General features: G+C 46.1%; 1 protein-coding gene across 2 annotated transcripts in view; it reads right to left on the bottom strand.

The window, feature by feature from the left end:
- Positions 1-11,720: 11,720 nt before the first annotated feature.
- PRAG1 (PEAK1 related, kinase-activating pseudokinase 1) overlaps positions 11,721-15,094 on the bottom strand; it is a 71,005-nt gene continuing 67,631 nt past the window's right edge. For both annotated transcript variants that reach the window (XM_039221137.1, XM_039221126.1), the window contains exon 6: positions 11,721-13,208. In XM_039221137.1, the coding sequence (XP_039077068.1) occupies positions 12,087-13,208 (1,122 nt within the window). In that variant the 3' untranslated portion in view covers positions 11,721-12,086. The remainder of the gene's footprint in view (positions 13,209-15,094) is intronic.

Genomic DNA, 15,094 nt, shown 5'->3' on the forward strand with positions numbered 1-15,094 from the left:
GTGAAGATTCTTGCTCCTTTTCAGCCCAGGTAGCCTCAGTTTGATGCAGAAAATGGAATTTGATGTTTTATAGCAGTCTGGCAAAAACCAACCAACCAACCAACCAATCAAACAAATGAACAAACTACAATGCTCCTGCTGTCCAGCCGTCCTGCTTGAGGCTGGGCACCAGGCTGACAAGCTGAGGGATGGAGACACCTCAGGAAGGTGACCACGGAGTCACAGCTATTTCACTGCAGGCATGCGCAGAGCCTAGCACAGGGCTTGTCAGGGGCTGAACTGGGCAGACACCTTGGACATCCCCTGTGTGCCCATCTGACAGGCCCCGTGAAGCCTCAGTGAACTGTGGGCTGGCAATTTGGCAGAGCCAGTGGCTTGGGTAAGAGCGGATGATTCAAGAGAGAATGTGCTCTCTGGGGATGGGGAGGGGGGGGCCTGCAGGGAGCACTGATACTTTGGGAGTGCATCTAGGGTAATTCAACTGAAAAATGGTTCTAATAAAACTTGTGCGCATCTGTTACTACCCACCTCAACACTGCACATTTCAGAGAGATGGAGAATGTTTGCTTGAAATGCCTAAAAAAAACCCATAAAATGTTCCTTTGAATTTAACTTTTGAAATCAATAATGGAGAATTATACAGTCATGTTGCAGTGGAAGCTGTCAACGTAGCAAAACAGAGCCGCTTTGGTGGAAAAGACAGAGACCATGGGGTTCCCAGTGTGAAGGCAAGTGTGCTATACTTCAGAAACAATGGGGTCGCTGTGTTGTGGGGGAAAGAATACTGGATTTGAAGACAGATGATCTGGTTCCAGCCTCAACCTCATTACTCACCAGTCAAAAGGACTCTCCGGCAAGTCACTTTAGTCTCTCTGACTCTCTCTTTGTCATGCTCTGTGCTTGGGGACATTGTATGACTCTGGAGAAGTGGTGTGAGGTAAGCTGTGCTTTCTCATCCATAAAGCCGAGTGTGATTTGTGAAGTGTCATCTTTCCTAAGCAGTGGGGATAGTCATCAACTGTAAACCATGCCTCATCATAAATGTCACATAATGACACAGTTATTAAGCATCCAATGTACAACATAAGGAGATAGGGAATGGCGCAACAAAGTGTTTTCAGGTATGGTCACTGCCCTCAAGGGGATCAGAGTCTACTTAGTGAGAAGGAATATACTACATTGCCACTCTTATTTTAATAAGACAAACAACAACAACAAAAAGTACCTGTCTCTGAAAAGTGATCAGTAGTGGGTCAAGAGTGAATGCAGAGAAGACAGAAACACTAGCTTTCATGGACAGAGTAAGACTTGAGCTCAACACTGATGGATGGCCAGGAGGTTGATGGTCAATTGTCTCTTTAAACGTAGGTCACCTGTCTGGATTCTCACATATATCAGAGAAATGTTGTAAAAAGGTAAAGTAATATTTCAAATACCAGGACTTTAAGTCTTTTGGAACAGAGAAGTCAGGCAAACAAAAAGACTATTACTATGTCATTCATAGTTTTCTAATATTTTCATTAGATGCCAAACTAATAACGTCTGTTATGAAATCCAAGGAGTCCATGAATGAAAGGTTGCCCATTATGTCAAAAGAAAGCCAGAGTAGCAATACTTATATCAGACAAGCTAAATTTTAAACCAAAGATGTAACAAGAGATGAAGAAGGGCATGATATCACAATAAAGGGGACAATCCGAGAAGATCTAACAACTGTAAATATTTATGCCCCCAACTTAAAAACACCAAACTATATAAAACAATTTTAATAATAAACATAAAGGAACACATTAATAATAAAACAATAATAGTAGGGGACTTTAGCAACCCACTTGCATCAATTATATAAGAAGAAAATCAACAAATAAACAATGACTCTGAATGACATTTTGGACCAGATGGACTTAACTGATATATTCAGAACATTCCTTCCTAAAGCAGCAGAATATACATTCTTTTCAAGTGCACATGGATCACACACTAGGTCACAAATCAGACCTCAACAAGTACAACATGACTGAGACCATACCATGCATCTTTTCTGACCACAATGCTCTAACACTTGAAAAAATTTGAACAGTAGAACAGATCAATGTAACCAGGAGCTGGTTCTTTGAAAAAATTAACAAAATTGATAAACCTCTTCCCAGACTTATCAAAAAGAAAAGAGGAAGGACCAAAATAAATAAAATCACAAATGAGAGAGGAGAAATAATAGTGAACACCAAAGAAATACAAACAATTAGAATATTATGAAAAATTATATGCCAACAAAACAGACATTCTGGAGGAAATGGATAAATCCCTAGAAACATATAACCTACCAAAACTAAAACAGAAAGGAATAGAAAACTTGAACAGGCCAATAACCAGCAAAGAAATTGAATCAGTAGTCAAAAATCTCCCAATAAACAAAAGTACACAGCCAGATGGCTTCCCAGGGGTATTCTACCAAACATTTAAAGAAACGTTAACACCTATTCTTCTCAAACTATTCAAAAAAATAAAAATGGAAGGAAAACTTCCAAACTCATTCTATGAGGCCAGCATTACCCTGATTCCAAAACCAGATAAAGACTCTACTGAAAAAAAGGAACTACAGACCAAGCTCTCTCATGAACATAGATGCAAAACGTCTCAGCAAAGTACTAGCAAATTGAAACCAATAGCACATTAAAAGAATCATTCATCACAATCAAGTGGGATTATTCCTGGCCTGCAAGGTGGTTCAATATTCACAAATCAATCAGCATGATTCACTACATTAATAAGAGAAAGGATAAAAACCATATTATCTTCTTAATAGATGCCCAAAAGCATTTGACAAAGTACAATATCCATTCATGATTAAAACCCTCAACAAAGTAGGAATAGAGGGAACATACCTCATCAACCTAAAGGCCATATACAAGACCAACAGCTAATATAATCCTCAACAGGGAAATGCTGAGAGCTTTTCCTCTATGGTCAGGAGCAAGACAGGGATGTCTACTCTCACCACTGAAGTCCCAGCCTCGGCAATCAGACAACAAAAAGAAATAAATGGCATCCAAATTAGCAAGAAGAAGTCAAGCTTCCATTATTTGCAGATGACATGATACTCTATATAGAAAACCCAAAAGACTCCACAAAAAAAAATTGCTAGAACTGATACATGAATTCAGTAAAGCCTCAGGATACAAAATCAGCATACAGAAATCTGTTTCATTTCTATAAACCAAGAATGAAGCAGCAGAAAGAGAAATCAAGGAATTGAAACTATTTACAATTGCACCAAAAGCCATAAGATACCTAGGAATAAACTAAACCAAAGAGGTAAAAGAGCCATATGCTGAAAACTATAAAACATTTATGAAAGAAACCAAAGGTGACACAAAGAAATAGAAAAACAGTCCATGTCCTTGGATTAGAAGAACAAATATTGTTGGAATGTCAATACTACCCAAATTTAATTCAATCCCTATCAAAACACCACGAGGATTTTTCACAGAGCTAGAACAAACAATCCTAAAATTTGTATGGAATCACAAAAGACTACAAATAGCCAAAGCAATCTTGGGGAAAAAAAGCAAAGCGAGAGGCATCAGAATTCTGGACTTCAAGTTATGTTACAAAGCTGTTGTGATCAAGACAGTATGGCGCTGGCAGAAAAAAGACACCTGTTTGTCAATTTTCTGATCAATGGATGATCAATGGAACAGAATCCAGAAAATCCAGAAATGAACCCAAAACTACATGGTCAACTATCTTCAACAAAGCAGGAAAGAATATCCAATGGAAAATAAAAACAGTCTTTTCAACAAATGGTGTTGGAAACATTGGACAGCTACTTGCAAAAGAATGAAACTGGACCACCTTTCTGGTACCATACGCAAAAATAAATTCTAAATGGATGAAAGACCTGAGACAGGAAACCATCAAATCTTAGAGGAGAACACAGGCACTAACTCCTGACATCAGCCATAGCAACTTCATTCTAGGTATGTCTCCTGAGGCAAGGGAAACAAAAGCAAAAATGAATTTTTGGGACTTCATCAAGATTAACAGCTTCTGCATAGCGAAGGAAACAATCAACAAAATTAACGGTCTACCTTTCGACTGGGAGAAGATATTTGCAAATGACATATCTGATAAAGGGTTAGTATCCAAAATCTATAAAGAACTTATCAGACTCAACACCCAAAAAACAAATAATCCAGTGAAGAAATGGGCAGAAGACATGAATAGACATTTTCCCAAAGAAATCATCCAGATGGCAAACAGACACATGAAAAGATGCTCAACATTACTCATCATCAGGGAAATACAAATCAAAACCACAATGAGATACCACCTCACACCTTTCAGAATGATTAAAATTAACAACACAGGAAACAACAGGTATTGGCGAGGATGCAGAGAAAGGGGACCCCTCTTACAATATTGGTGGGGATGCAAACAAGTGCATCCACTCTGGAAAACAGTATGGAGGTTCCTCAAAAACCTGAAAATAGATCTGCCCTATGATCCAGCAAATGCACTACTAGGTATTTTCCCAAAGGATACAGGAGTGCTGATTCAAAGGGGAACATGCACTCCAATGTTTATGGCAGCATTATCAACAATAGCCAAACTATGGAAAGAACCCAAACATCCATCAACTGATGAATGGATAGCAAAGATGTGGTATATATATTTATGTATATTGGGCTGCTACTCAGCCATAAAAAAGAATGAAACCTTGCCATTTGCAATGACATGGATGGAGCTACAGAGTATTATGCTAAGTGAAACAAATCAGTCAGAGAAAGACAAACATCATATTCTTTCACTCATATGTAGAATTTAAGAAACAAAACAGATGAACACAGGGAAAAAAGAGAGAGGCAAGCCAGAAAACAGGCTCTTTATAGAGAAGAAACTGAGGGGTTTTTGAAGGGAGGTGGGCAGTGGAATGGGCTGGATGTGTGATGGGCATTAACGAGGGCACTCATGATGAGCATTAGGTGTTGCATGTAAGTGATGAATCACTAAATTCTACTCCTGAAACTAAAAAAAAAAAAAAAAAAAAAAGTTTCCCATTAAGGCATTCCTTTCTTGGTGCTCAGACCTCAACAGTATGGGAGTCAAACTAGACAAAGGACCTAGATTACGTGGCCAGTTTCTGTTCGCTAAACATCGTGGTGTCCATTTACAGACACACAGCGGGGCCAACCTGTAGCTGGTGCCCGGGACCCATAGTGTGCTCTTAATAGCATCACCAGAGGAATATTAAGTATCTCTCTCCTACCTCCTTTCTTTCCATTCAAGGTAGCTTTAGAGGTGTCACCAAGGAGAAATTCCAGACCTTCCAGGGCTTGGAAGGTGGTAATCGCAGCCCTCTGGCAAACCGCTCCAGGTGAGTGCCTTCCAGACATGCATGTGCACCCTCACGAAAACCCTTTTCAGGAGCCCTCGTGGGGCTGGGTGCTGTTTAGAAATGGTTATCCTACCAGTGCTGCAATCCCCTTGTAACAACGCCCTTGTTTTTCTTCATTCTGGGGCTTTCTCCAGTGGGCCGTTGCCTTTCAGAGCTGAAATGAAGGGGGCTGTCCAGTGATGGGCCAAGGCGGGGCAGCTGGCACAGGCCGGGCCTGTCTGCGGGATGAGGGCAGCTACTAAATGTGTGATTCATGGCCGGAGGAGGCTGCCAACCCCAGCAGCTGGGGTACAGTGGGCACTGACCAAGAAGGCACTCTCTGCCCCGTGCCCCTGCGTGCCTTCTGTGCCGGGAGCACAACTCCTACCCCCCATGTTCCTCCCCTACCCCCTGCCTTCCCAAGAAACCAGTCTGTGGGACAAAATGCTCAGCAAGTTCCTTCATTCTATCCATATTCAATCAGATACTTGAAACAGCGCATGGCTCATGGTGGACTCTGCCAAGACCAACATCATCAGGGCCCCTTTGTGTAAGAGTTAATTCTCGGTTCCATAAAGGATTTCAACGAGTGGAACCTCGTTGCTTCCACTGCAGCGCTCGGGAGTCAGGGAAAGGGGTGAGGACCGCACTGGAGCCGCAGAATAGCTGGGCCACAGAGGGTCGCACGATCTCCTTCTCCTCTTGACCCTCTTTCTGGGAAGTGTTTTCCTCGAAGACCTGGTCATAGTCTCTAGGTGGCGTTTGCTGCAAGGGATCAATGACGGGTTTATCAAAGAAGTGTCAGGTTCCCAGGACGAGGACTAGCAGATCACTCCAGGGAGGAGGGGGCACCTGAGAACAAATCTCATTTAACTCTGCTGTCAATGAAGCTCATGGTATCCGTGTGAGGACAAGCAGCCCATAGCTCCCACAGAAAATAATATGGGTTATCCTAAGAACCAAGGGGCAATACCAGAGAGTGATCATTAAAAGTTTGGTGAATTAATACTCCCCAAGGTGTTTTTATCACCTTGGCAGAGGGTGATGGACTGGGTTAATTCTCTGGATCAAGAGAGAGATCCAGTCACCTCCTTGCTCTAAGGAAGTTTTTGTCGACACACTGCTAAGAGAAGAGCAAAGTGCTCTTGCAGTTCTGGTATACTAACGTGTGTGTAAAAAAATAAAGAGAGTCATATCTGCTCATTTGTGTAAAAAAAAAAAAAAGCAAGAAAACCCACAAGGAAGATAAGAAATTAGCAAGCTTGGTAACTACAGTGGATTGGTGGAAGCCAGGTAGAGAGGATGGAAAGATGGGCACAGGGTCGGGGGAGCGATACTTCTCTGAATATATCTTTTCCCATAGTTTTGGCTTTTAGTGCCATGTTAAGTTTTGCATGCTCAAAATAAATAGAGCCAGTAAGACTGAGGGGTAGGGGAGACGGAATCGGTTACTCCTTTACGAAAATGGAAAATTGTCTCTATCATCATGGCAAAGAAAGGACATATATAAAAGGTACAATTCTTAAAGCCTTTCTGACTTTTTAAGGAATCTGTTACAAACTCTAAAATTGGACTCTACACCGCCAAGGATTCTATAAAGCTTCCACAATCTGTAAGAATAGAATAGATGTACAAATGTCTGTATGATTCCAGAAAAGGGCTGGTGCTACAGTAACACTGTAGGCTGAATGTTTGTTCCCCCCAAATTCACCCATTGAAGTCTAATTCTCAAGGTGATAGATTAGGCGGTGGGGTCTTTGGGATGTGCTTAGGTCATTAGTGTGGAAACCTCATCACAGTGGGACTGGTGCCCTTAAAAAAGGGATCCCTGAAAGCTCCTTTGCCCTTTCCACCATGTGAGGACTCAAGAACATGGCCATCTATGACTAGGAAGTGGATCCTCATCAGAATCAAATCTACTTGCACCTTGATCTTGGTCTTCCTAGCTTCCAGAACTATGAGAAATAAATTTGCATTGTTTATAAGCCACCCAGCCTATGGCATTTTTCTGTAGCAGCTTGAGCAGACTAAGACTCATGAATCACCTTCTGGGGTCATGGGAAGGTATTGCGGCTGGTTCCAGGCAAGTAGCAAAGCAGGTGCTTTGTCTCTGAACCCTGTTTTCCTGTCTTCTCTGCCCTCCTTGAACCTCCACGCTTAGTTCCCCCAATCTGTTTCCATGCCTGATTATCCCCAATAAGGCAGTAAGTCAGAAGTCTGAAGACTTAATAACCCTTCTTAATAACCCTTAAGAAGTCCTATAACAGAACACAAAGGTTCTCATGGTCTGAGCGCATCCAAAGTTCAGGACAGTGGTTTTTATTGTAGTTGTTGTTGTTTGTTTGTTTTTGAAATAGCTATACTCACTTCTGGTAAAGGATTATAAAGATTTGAACCCAGCATTTATAACATAGGATAAAAGTATATGTTCAAATTCTCACTCGTACAGTTCAATACTAAGCTGGCCTGTTTGCGTGCAGAAGACTCCTAAGTAAACTTGACTTTGATTACCCCACTCCAGAAATGGACGTAGTCAAGCTCTGGGAAGAAAGAGGTGGATCAGAGAAGATGGAGTATCCAGGGCTCAGTAAGGTTCCAAATTGATCATGGAAGTTCTGGCTTAGCCCTGCTTCTCCCTAAATAAATGATAGCATTTCTGGATTAATTTACATTCCGTTCTTGGGGCCCTGGAACCCTTCTGGCTACATCCCAACTAACCTCCCAGGGCATAAGTCCTCCCAGGACACCCTTCATCTGGAGGAGGTGTCCTTGGCTGTCCCTTAACTCTGCATTAATTAGCATTGGAAAAGAGAAGGGTATTTTGTTAACAGATTCACCCCATGGAATTTGCCCCAGACATTGTCTTCTATTTTTAGCAATGACATCAGCGGGTTAAATTTTGTTTTTTAATGAATCATTCCATTCACTTCACCCTCTATTAAACATGCCAAGAAGATTTTACATTACAAATCTCCTACTTTTAATGAGATTAATAAGCTTATTCTTAGATCTTTGAAGATTTATAGATATTCAGTAGAGTGGGAAAGGCCTGCCTCATTTATTGGCTGTGTATATTTAAAGAATGGATTTCAGAGAAGTCATTAAAGTGACATGTGTCTTCCCTCTTCAAAATCTTTATAACTCTTTGTGTGCATGTATACATCACAAAAGAGCTTTCTCCAGCCCCAACCTCTTGAAAACCAGGAAGTGTTACACAGAGTGGTAACCACAGCTCCCCAGAGCCCTGTCTTTTGAGATCTGAGCCATGTGTTATGATAAATAAATAACCCCCTGAAGTGCATATCTTGCTTCTGGCAAGGATGTGACAATTTAGATGTACGGCTTCATAACGCCTACAGGAAAGAATTTAGGAGAAGAAAACGTTCCACATCTTGGCATGAAAAAGGGAAAGGCCCCATTAATAACCAAGGTTACCAATGCAAAAAGTATATGGAGGCGACCTGACTCAGAGCTGGAGAGAAAGAAGGTCTGGAGATTTAAATACCAGTAATTGGGTCTAAAGCCAAGCAAAAAGGAGGAGATGAATCCCCGGATGCCAGGAGTATTGAATAACCAAATGTTAGGAGCCCGGCATCCTACAAAAGCCCTGGCTTGTTTCTGAACCTCAGTCCAAACTATTGTTTCTGGACTTCATCTGTTTAGCGCTCGAGCTTTCTGTGAGATAAAGCTGCGCATTGCAGGTGTATTTCGAGGCAACAAACAAACAAAAAACTAGTTATATCGAGTCCCTGAATTTAGAGTGGCTAAAGCTGTTTGCCCAACCTAATATAGGTAGTCATGTGACTTATCATTTATTGAAAAGGCAACAACCCATGGAGATGAATGGGTGGCAAGTACCCTGTAAAATCACTCCGATGAAAATGGGTTTGAATGTCACCAACTGGATTTCACCAGTGGTGAATATAAGAAATTGCACTATCTAGGGGCGCCTGCGTGGCTTAGTCAGTTAAGCGTCCGACTTTCGCTTAGGTCATGATCTCGCGGTTCGTGGGTTCGAGCCCCGCGTCGGGCTCTGTGCTGACTGCCAGCTCAGAGCCTGGAGCCTGTTTCAGAGTCTGTGACTCCCTCTCTCTCTGACCCTCCCCTGCTCACGCTGTCTCTCTCTCTCCTAGAAATAAATAAAAATATTAAAAAAAAAAAGAAAGAAATTGCACTATCTAGGAAAACGTCTTAAAAAACAAAACAAAACAAAAACAAACAAAAAACAGCACCACCACAGAAAACAACAGAACCACGCACTGGGAAAAGGCTTGTTCATCATGACGACCTGAACCATCGCCTAAGATTACACACAAAGAATTCGGCAGCCCAGTGTTTTCTACTTTTGCCAGGTTGGTGGACCGCTGAGAAGTAAGTTTCATGTGTGTTACCATTCATCTCTACTGGAATTTATTGCTGTAATTTGTTCTCACCTTTACTTTGGGGTTCATTTTGGTTTTAAAACCTTTTCTACAATCTCAATTTTTTTTTCCAAAAGTGGGTGGCATATACAAAAAGTGTCACTAATACAGAGATTTAAAACGTGCCTCTTGAGACATTTCCAAATGCATTCCCTTGGCAGAATGTCTGTTTCCTCCCTCACCCTTGCTTATTTACTTGAAGTGAGAAAGGAGAAGAAAGCAAAAGACAGCAAATGGTGGGCAGAGGGTGTGCCTGGAAAATTCCCAGGAATAAACAACTGACAAACTATTGCCCCTGAAACAGATAGGTCCTAGGAAGAATAACGAATTCCATGTTCGAAGACTCTTTCTCTTGCACAAGCAGAGTTGGAAGCTGGTTTGTTTATTCAGTTCCTTCTTTGGTGCTCAAGCAACAGGTGACATGACAGATGTGCTGTTTGAGCACTGTCTGTTTACCGTAGTCCAAAACCAGCAAAATTAATATGCAGAAGGGGACCTGAGAGGTTTCCCTGTCCTGGTCGCTAACCACATTCCCAGATTTCTAGGACATCCACGAAGATCTTTGCATTTGTTTTACAACTGTCCAGAATTATTAACAAGGTTATAGAAATTAATTAGCCCACAAGTTGGAAGATTAGCCTTTAGGTAGAAATGTGAGGGTCTTGTGGGCTGTCTCCTTTGGAATGAGTAATTAGTAACCTTTTGTGTGTCTAGTTTGAGGAGGAAAGTTCTGGTGCTTCCTAATTCTGCACGCTTGAAAGGTATGGTGACAAATATTGACTGCGGTAGATGCCAGGTGGCAGTAAACATGTTAAATGAATGAGTTTTACAAACGGAAACTGGAAGGAGCTGAGAATGGCAGAGGGATTCCTGGTCTGGGAGCCGGCCCTCCTGTTTCCTTCTGCCGCTGCCGTTGCCTAGCACAGTCGAGGCACCCATCCTTCCCCCTTCCCTGCCCCAGGAGGCCGATCCTGCTGACTACATCACCCAAGCCCCCCGTGTGCTTGGCCTCGGGATGGCAGGTGGGAAACAGAAGGTGAACAACTAGTTCGCCCGTCTCAGCTCCTGCTCTTTGCCTCATCATCTTTCCTTTTTTCTCCTGACCCTGCCCACACCTCCGAGTGGGCCCCTTAATTCGTTTGGACCATCGGGGGTGGATTCCATTTCAGCCAGGCCTCTGATGGATACAGACGGCAACCAGCTTTAGCAAACTGGAAATGGATTTGGAGCAGCGGGGTTGAATTCTGAGCCTCTGCTGGGCTCCGAGTCAAGTCCGGATTCTAAGACACTGCTGGGTGGGGAGGGGGGCGGGGAAGGTTAAGTGGTGCCCACGCACCCTGGGCCTAGTGGTCTGCTGCTCTAGCTCACCAGCAGTGTGAGGTCAAGGACACCTCGAGTGGTCTTGAAGCTACTGCTCACAGGCAGCTGAGCTGTTCAATTTAACCACCAAACATCTTAACGCATGTGGGCGCTTGGAGATATAGGAGCTCAACCCCCAATTTTTTAAAATGAAGGTTTGTTGGGGCACCGTGGCTCGCTTGGTTAAGCCTCCGACTCTTGGTTTCTGCTCAAGGCATGGTCTCACAGTTCCGGAGTTCAAGCCCCACGTCTGGCTCTATGCTCACAGTGCGGAGCCTGCTTGAGATTGTCTGTCTCTCTGCCCCTTCGCCGCTTATGCTGCCTCTTCCAAAATAAATAAACTTTGAAAACCAAAAAACATTAGGGGCGCCTGGGTGGCTCAGCTGGGTCAAGCCTCTGACTTCCCCTCAGGTCGTGGTCTTGGGGTTTGTGAGTTCAAGCCCCACGTTGGGCTCTGTGCTGACAGCTCAGAGCCTGGAGCCTCCTTCAGATTCTGCGTCTGCCATGTTCATGCTGTCTCTCCATAATAAATAAAAACGCTAAACAAATATTTAATACACGTTTGCTTGTTTTTTTTTTTAAATAGCTATTTGACAAAAGGGTAAAGTGAGGTAGCGAAGCCAGAGTCCAGGCTTCACTGCGTCCGCGGAACAGTCCCCAGGCCCTGGCGCTGGGCCAGAAGCGTAAGTAATTACAGGAGGAAACCCGGAGGACTCGGGGGGGGGGGGGGGGGGGGGGGGGGGGGGGGGGGGGGGGGGGGGGGGGCCGGAGCGGGCAATGACAGCCACAGTCCTTCTCATTTAGATATTTTACATATATATTACATCCAAGTATGACAGTCGTGTGTACCATTTCCCGGGGGGAGGCAGATGTTTCCAAGGCCAGGCAGGGCGTGGGGGGCGGGCTGGGGGCGGGCAGGGGGGCCGCGCTCACAGCAGCTGCAGGAGCTTCAGCGACTGGAGGAGCGCCCCGGGCTCGGCCGCCGCCAGGTACTGGCAGCACAGCCAGTCCTCCAGCTCCACCCCGCGCCTGCGGTCGGCCGCCCGCTCGGCAAACTTCATCATCATCAGCGCGCGCTTCATGTCGATCCAGTTGTGCAGCGTGCCGCGCAGCGCCTCCTCCGACGTGCCCGGCGGCTCCACCAGCTCGCGCCGCGGCCCCCACAGCAGGCACTGCAGCACCCGCTTGGCCTCGCCGATGCGGATGCGCTTGATGGGGTCGGCCTCCAGCAGCAGGTGCGCGAGCTGCTGCAGGCCGGGCGAGTAGAGGGACAGCGCGGGCAGCGCGGGCAGGTCTTCGCGCCGGTAGTCCTGTTCGCGCAGCTGCGCGCGCACCTCGAACGGGTTGGGCTGGTGCAGGAGCTCGTAGATGAGGATGCCCGTCTGGAACTCGTCGAACTTGCGGTACTGCGAGGCGGACACGATCTCGGGGGCCAGCCGGGCCTGGCTCTTCTTCTGCTGCAGGTTGGCGGTGCCGCCCGGCTTCTGCTTGGCCTTCAGGAAGTTGCTGATGATGAGCCGGGGCAGGTACTTCTCAGCGGGCGCCCCCGGGCAGGCGGCAGCGGCGGGGGGGAGGGGCGCGGCGGCGCCGGCGGAGGAAGCGGAGGGGGCGGCGGGGGGCGGGGCACCGGGGGCGGAGGGGGAGGCCTGGGGGGAGCAGTGCACCAGTAGCAGGTTCTCCAGGCACAGGTCCCGGTGGATGATCCCGTGCTCCTTCAGGTGCTCCAGCCCGTTGCAAAGCTGCAGGAGCAGGAAGCACACGCGCCGTTCGTAAACCTCCGGTTCGGACTGGTGGCTGGAGGCGGAGTCCCGCACAAAGTCAGAGGCGGTCTGGTGGGGCACCTCGGGGGTGATGACCACCACGCAGTCCTGCTCCTGGGCGGGGGGGTGTGACGGCGGTGCGGGCAGAGGGTCCTTGGGTGCGTCGGGAGAGGTGAGCATGCTGGAGGGCACCGAGGCGACAAAGTGGCCGCAGTCCTGCTGGATGTTGAAGTGCACGGGCACAGAAGGGCTGCAGTAAGGGGCTGCTTTGGGCTCTGGGGTCTTGCAGATCTGCGGGCGAAAGGCAACGTCAGGTCAAAAGTGGAATCCAGCATCCCGCTCAACAAATGGCGTTGGGATATTTGGGTGTCCGCGTGCAAAACGGGGCAGTGAAACTCTTACTCACACCAGACACACAAATGACCTCAACAGGGATCACACTTAGGTGGAAGCGCCCCAAATACACATTTTAGAAGAAAACCTAGGACAGAATCTTTGAGACTCTGGGCTGGGCAAAGAGATCTCAGATGCCACACCAAAAGCATGGTCCATAAGGGAAGAAAGTAGGAACTTCTCAAATGTCTTAACTTCGGGGCTTCAAGAGATACCATTAAGAAAAGGAAAAGACAAGTCACACATAAGGCTGGGGTAAATATTTACAAAACACCTGTCTGATGAATAACTTTTAAATAAAATTTAATAAAAAACTCTCACAATGCAGTAAGAGAATGAGAAACTACCCAATCAGAAGTGGACAAAAGATATTAATAAGAATTCTACCAGAGAAATATGTGAATGGCCCCAAGCACAGTGGTCACTGGGGAGGGGCGCCTGGGTGGCTCAGTGGGTTGAGCGTCCAACTTGGGCTCAGGTTATGATCTCTCAGTTAGTGAGTTAGAGACTCATGTCGGGCTCGCTGCTGTCAGCACAGAGCCCACCTCAGACCCTCTGTCTGCTCCCTCCCCCCACCCAGCTCTCTCTGCCCCTCCCCTGCTTGTGCTTTCTCTTTCTCAAAAATAAACAAACATTAAAAATAAAAAGTAGTTACTGGGGAGATGCAAATCAAAGCCACAATGAGATCCCAGTTGACGCCCACTAGAAGGTCTATAATAAGAATGTCAGACAGTAACAAGTGGCCATGAGGGTGTAGAGAAATGGGAACCCTTATATGTTGCTGGTGGAGTATAAAATGGTGCCATCACTTTGGAAAATGTCTTTACGAGTTAAACATAACACCATGACGACACGATCCAGCAGGAGGGGGGTTCCAGCAGAGCAACGTGGCGCCCTGCAATGGGTAAGAAGACATGTGTCTGCCCACAGTGTGTGCTAGACAAATTCTCAGGGCACCAGACAAGAGTTTACACAGGCCGTCAACCTTAATCCTCATTCCTTGTGCCCTATGGCGGCTGCCTGACCGCAGACATGTTTGACAGCTGGGGTGCTCCCTTCTTGGGGAGTCTCAGGGACAGAAGCAGGCCCTTCTAGCCTGTGGCCAAACTCCCGAGGCTGCCCTAGTTTCCAGATCCAGGTAAACGTGCAATGCTGGGCGCTGGCACGGCCTGCGAGCCAGCCATTTTATAGGAGCTGTTACAGGGAAGTCACACACCTCCCTCCGAGGGTGAGTCAGGGAGCTGAAAGGAAACCGAGGGCTTTCCAGGGTTAGGGAGGCCAAAGTGCCCAAGGCACCCTCTGAACTGAAGGCAGGAATAAAGCAGCAGGTGAGCTCCAGGGAGTCCCCACAGCCATCGTTCTTCTGCGTCTTCAACACCTTGTGCTGAGGCCAGTGCCAGCCACGGGCAATCTGGAGCCGCAGTAATCCTCCTCTGGCCGCAGCGCAGCTGGAGAGTCAAGCCAGACACAATGGCCCTCTGTCAGGCCTCAGTTTCCCCGTAATTACAATGAAAGGGACAGAAGAGGGTCTGTGGTCTCCTCTCTCAAAACGATACAGTACATCCTCAGCTATGCGTTATAGAAAGGTGAGGCTCGGTGTGTAATCCTGCAAAGAAAGGCACCTCACATTTACCTAACGCATACTATCCCACGAGCAATCCAAAATAACCCTTCAGGCTGCCGCGTTGCCAGATGCGAGTGATTACAGCAGCGCTTACAAAGCGCCACATTGCTAACAGGTGACGTTTCTAGGAGTTCTATTGCAAGCGTCTTTTCACAGGAAG

Source organism: Hyaena hyaena, unplaced genomic scaffold (genome assembly GCF_003009895.1).
Source record: "Hyaena hyaena isolate Hyena2069 unplaced genomic scaffold, ASM300989v1 scaffold_17, whole genome shotgun sequence".
In the NCBI taxonomy this organism is placed as follows: Eukaryota; Metazoa; Chordata; class Mammalia; order Carnivora; family Hyaenidae; genus Hyaena; species Hyaena hyaena.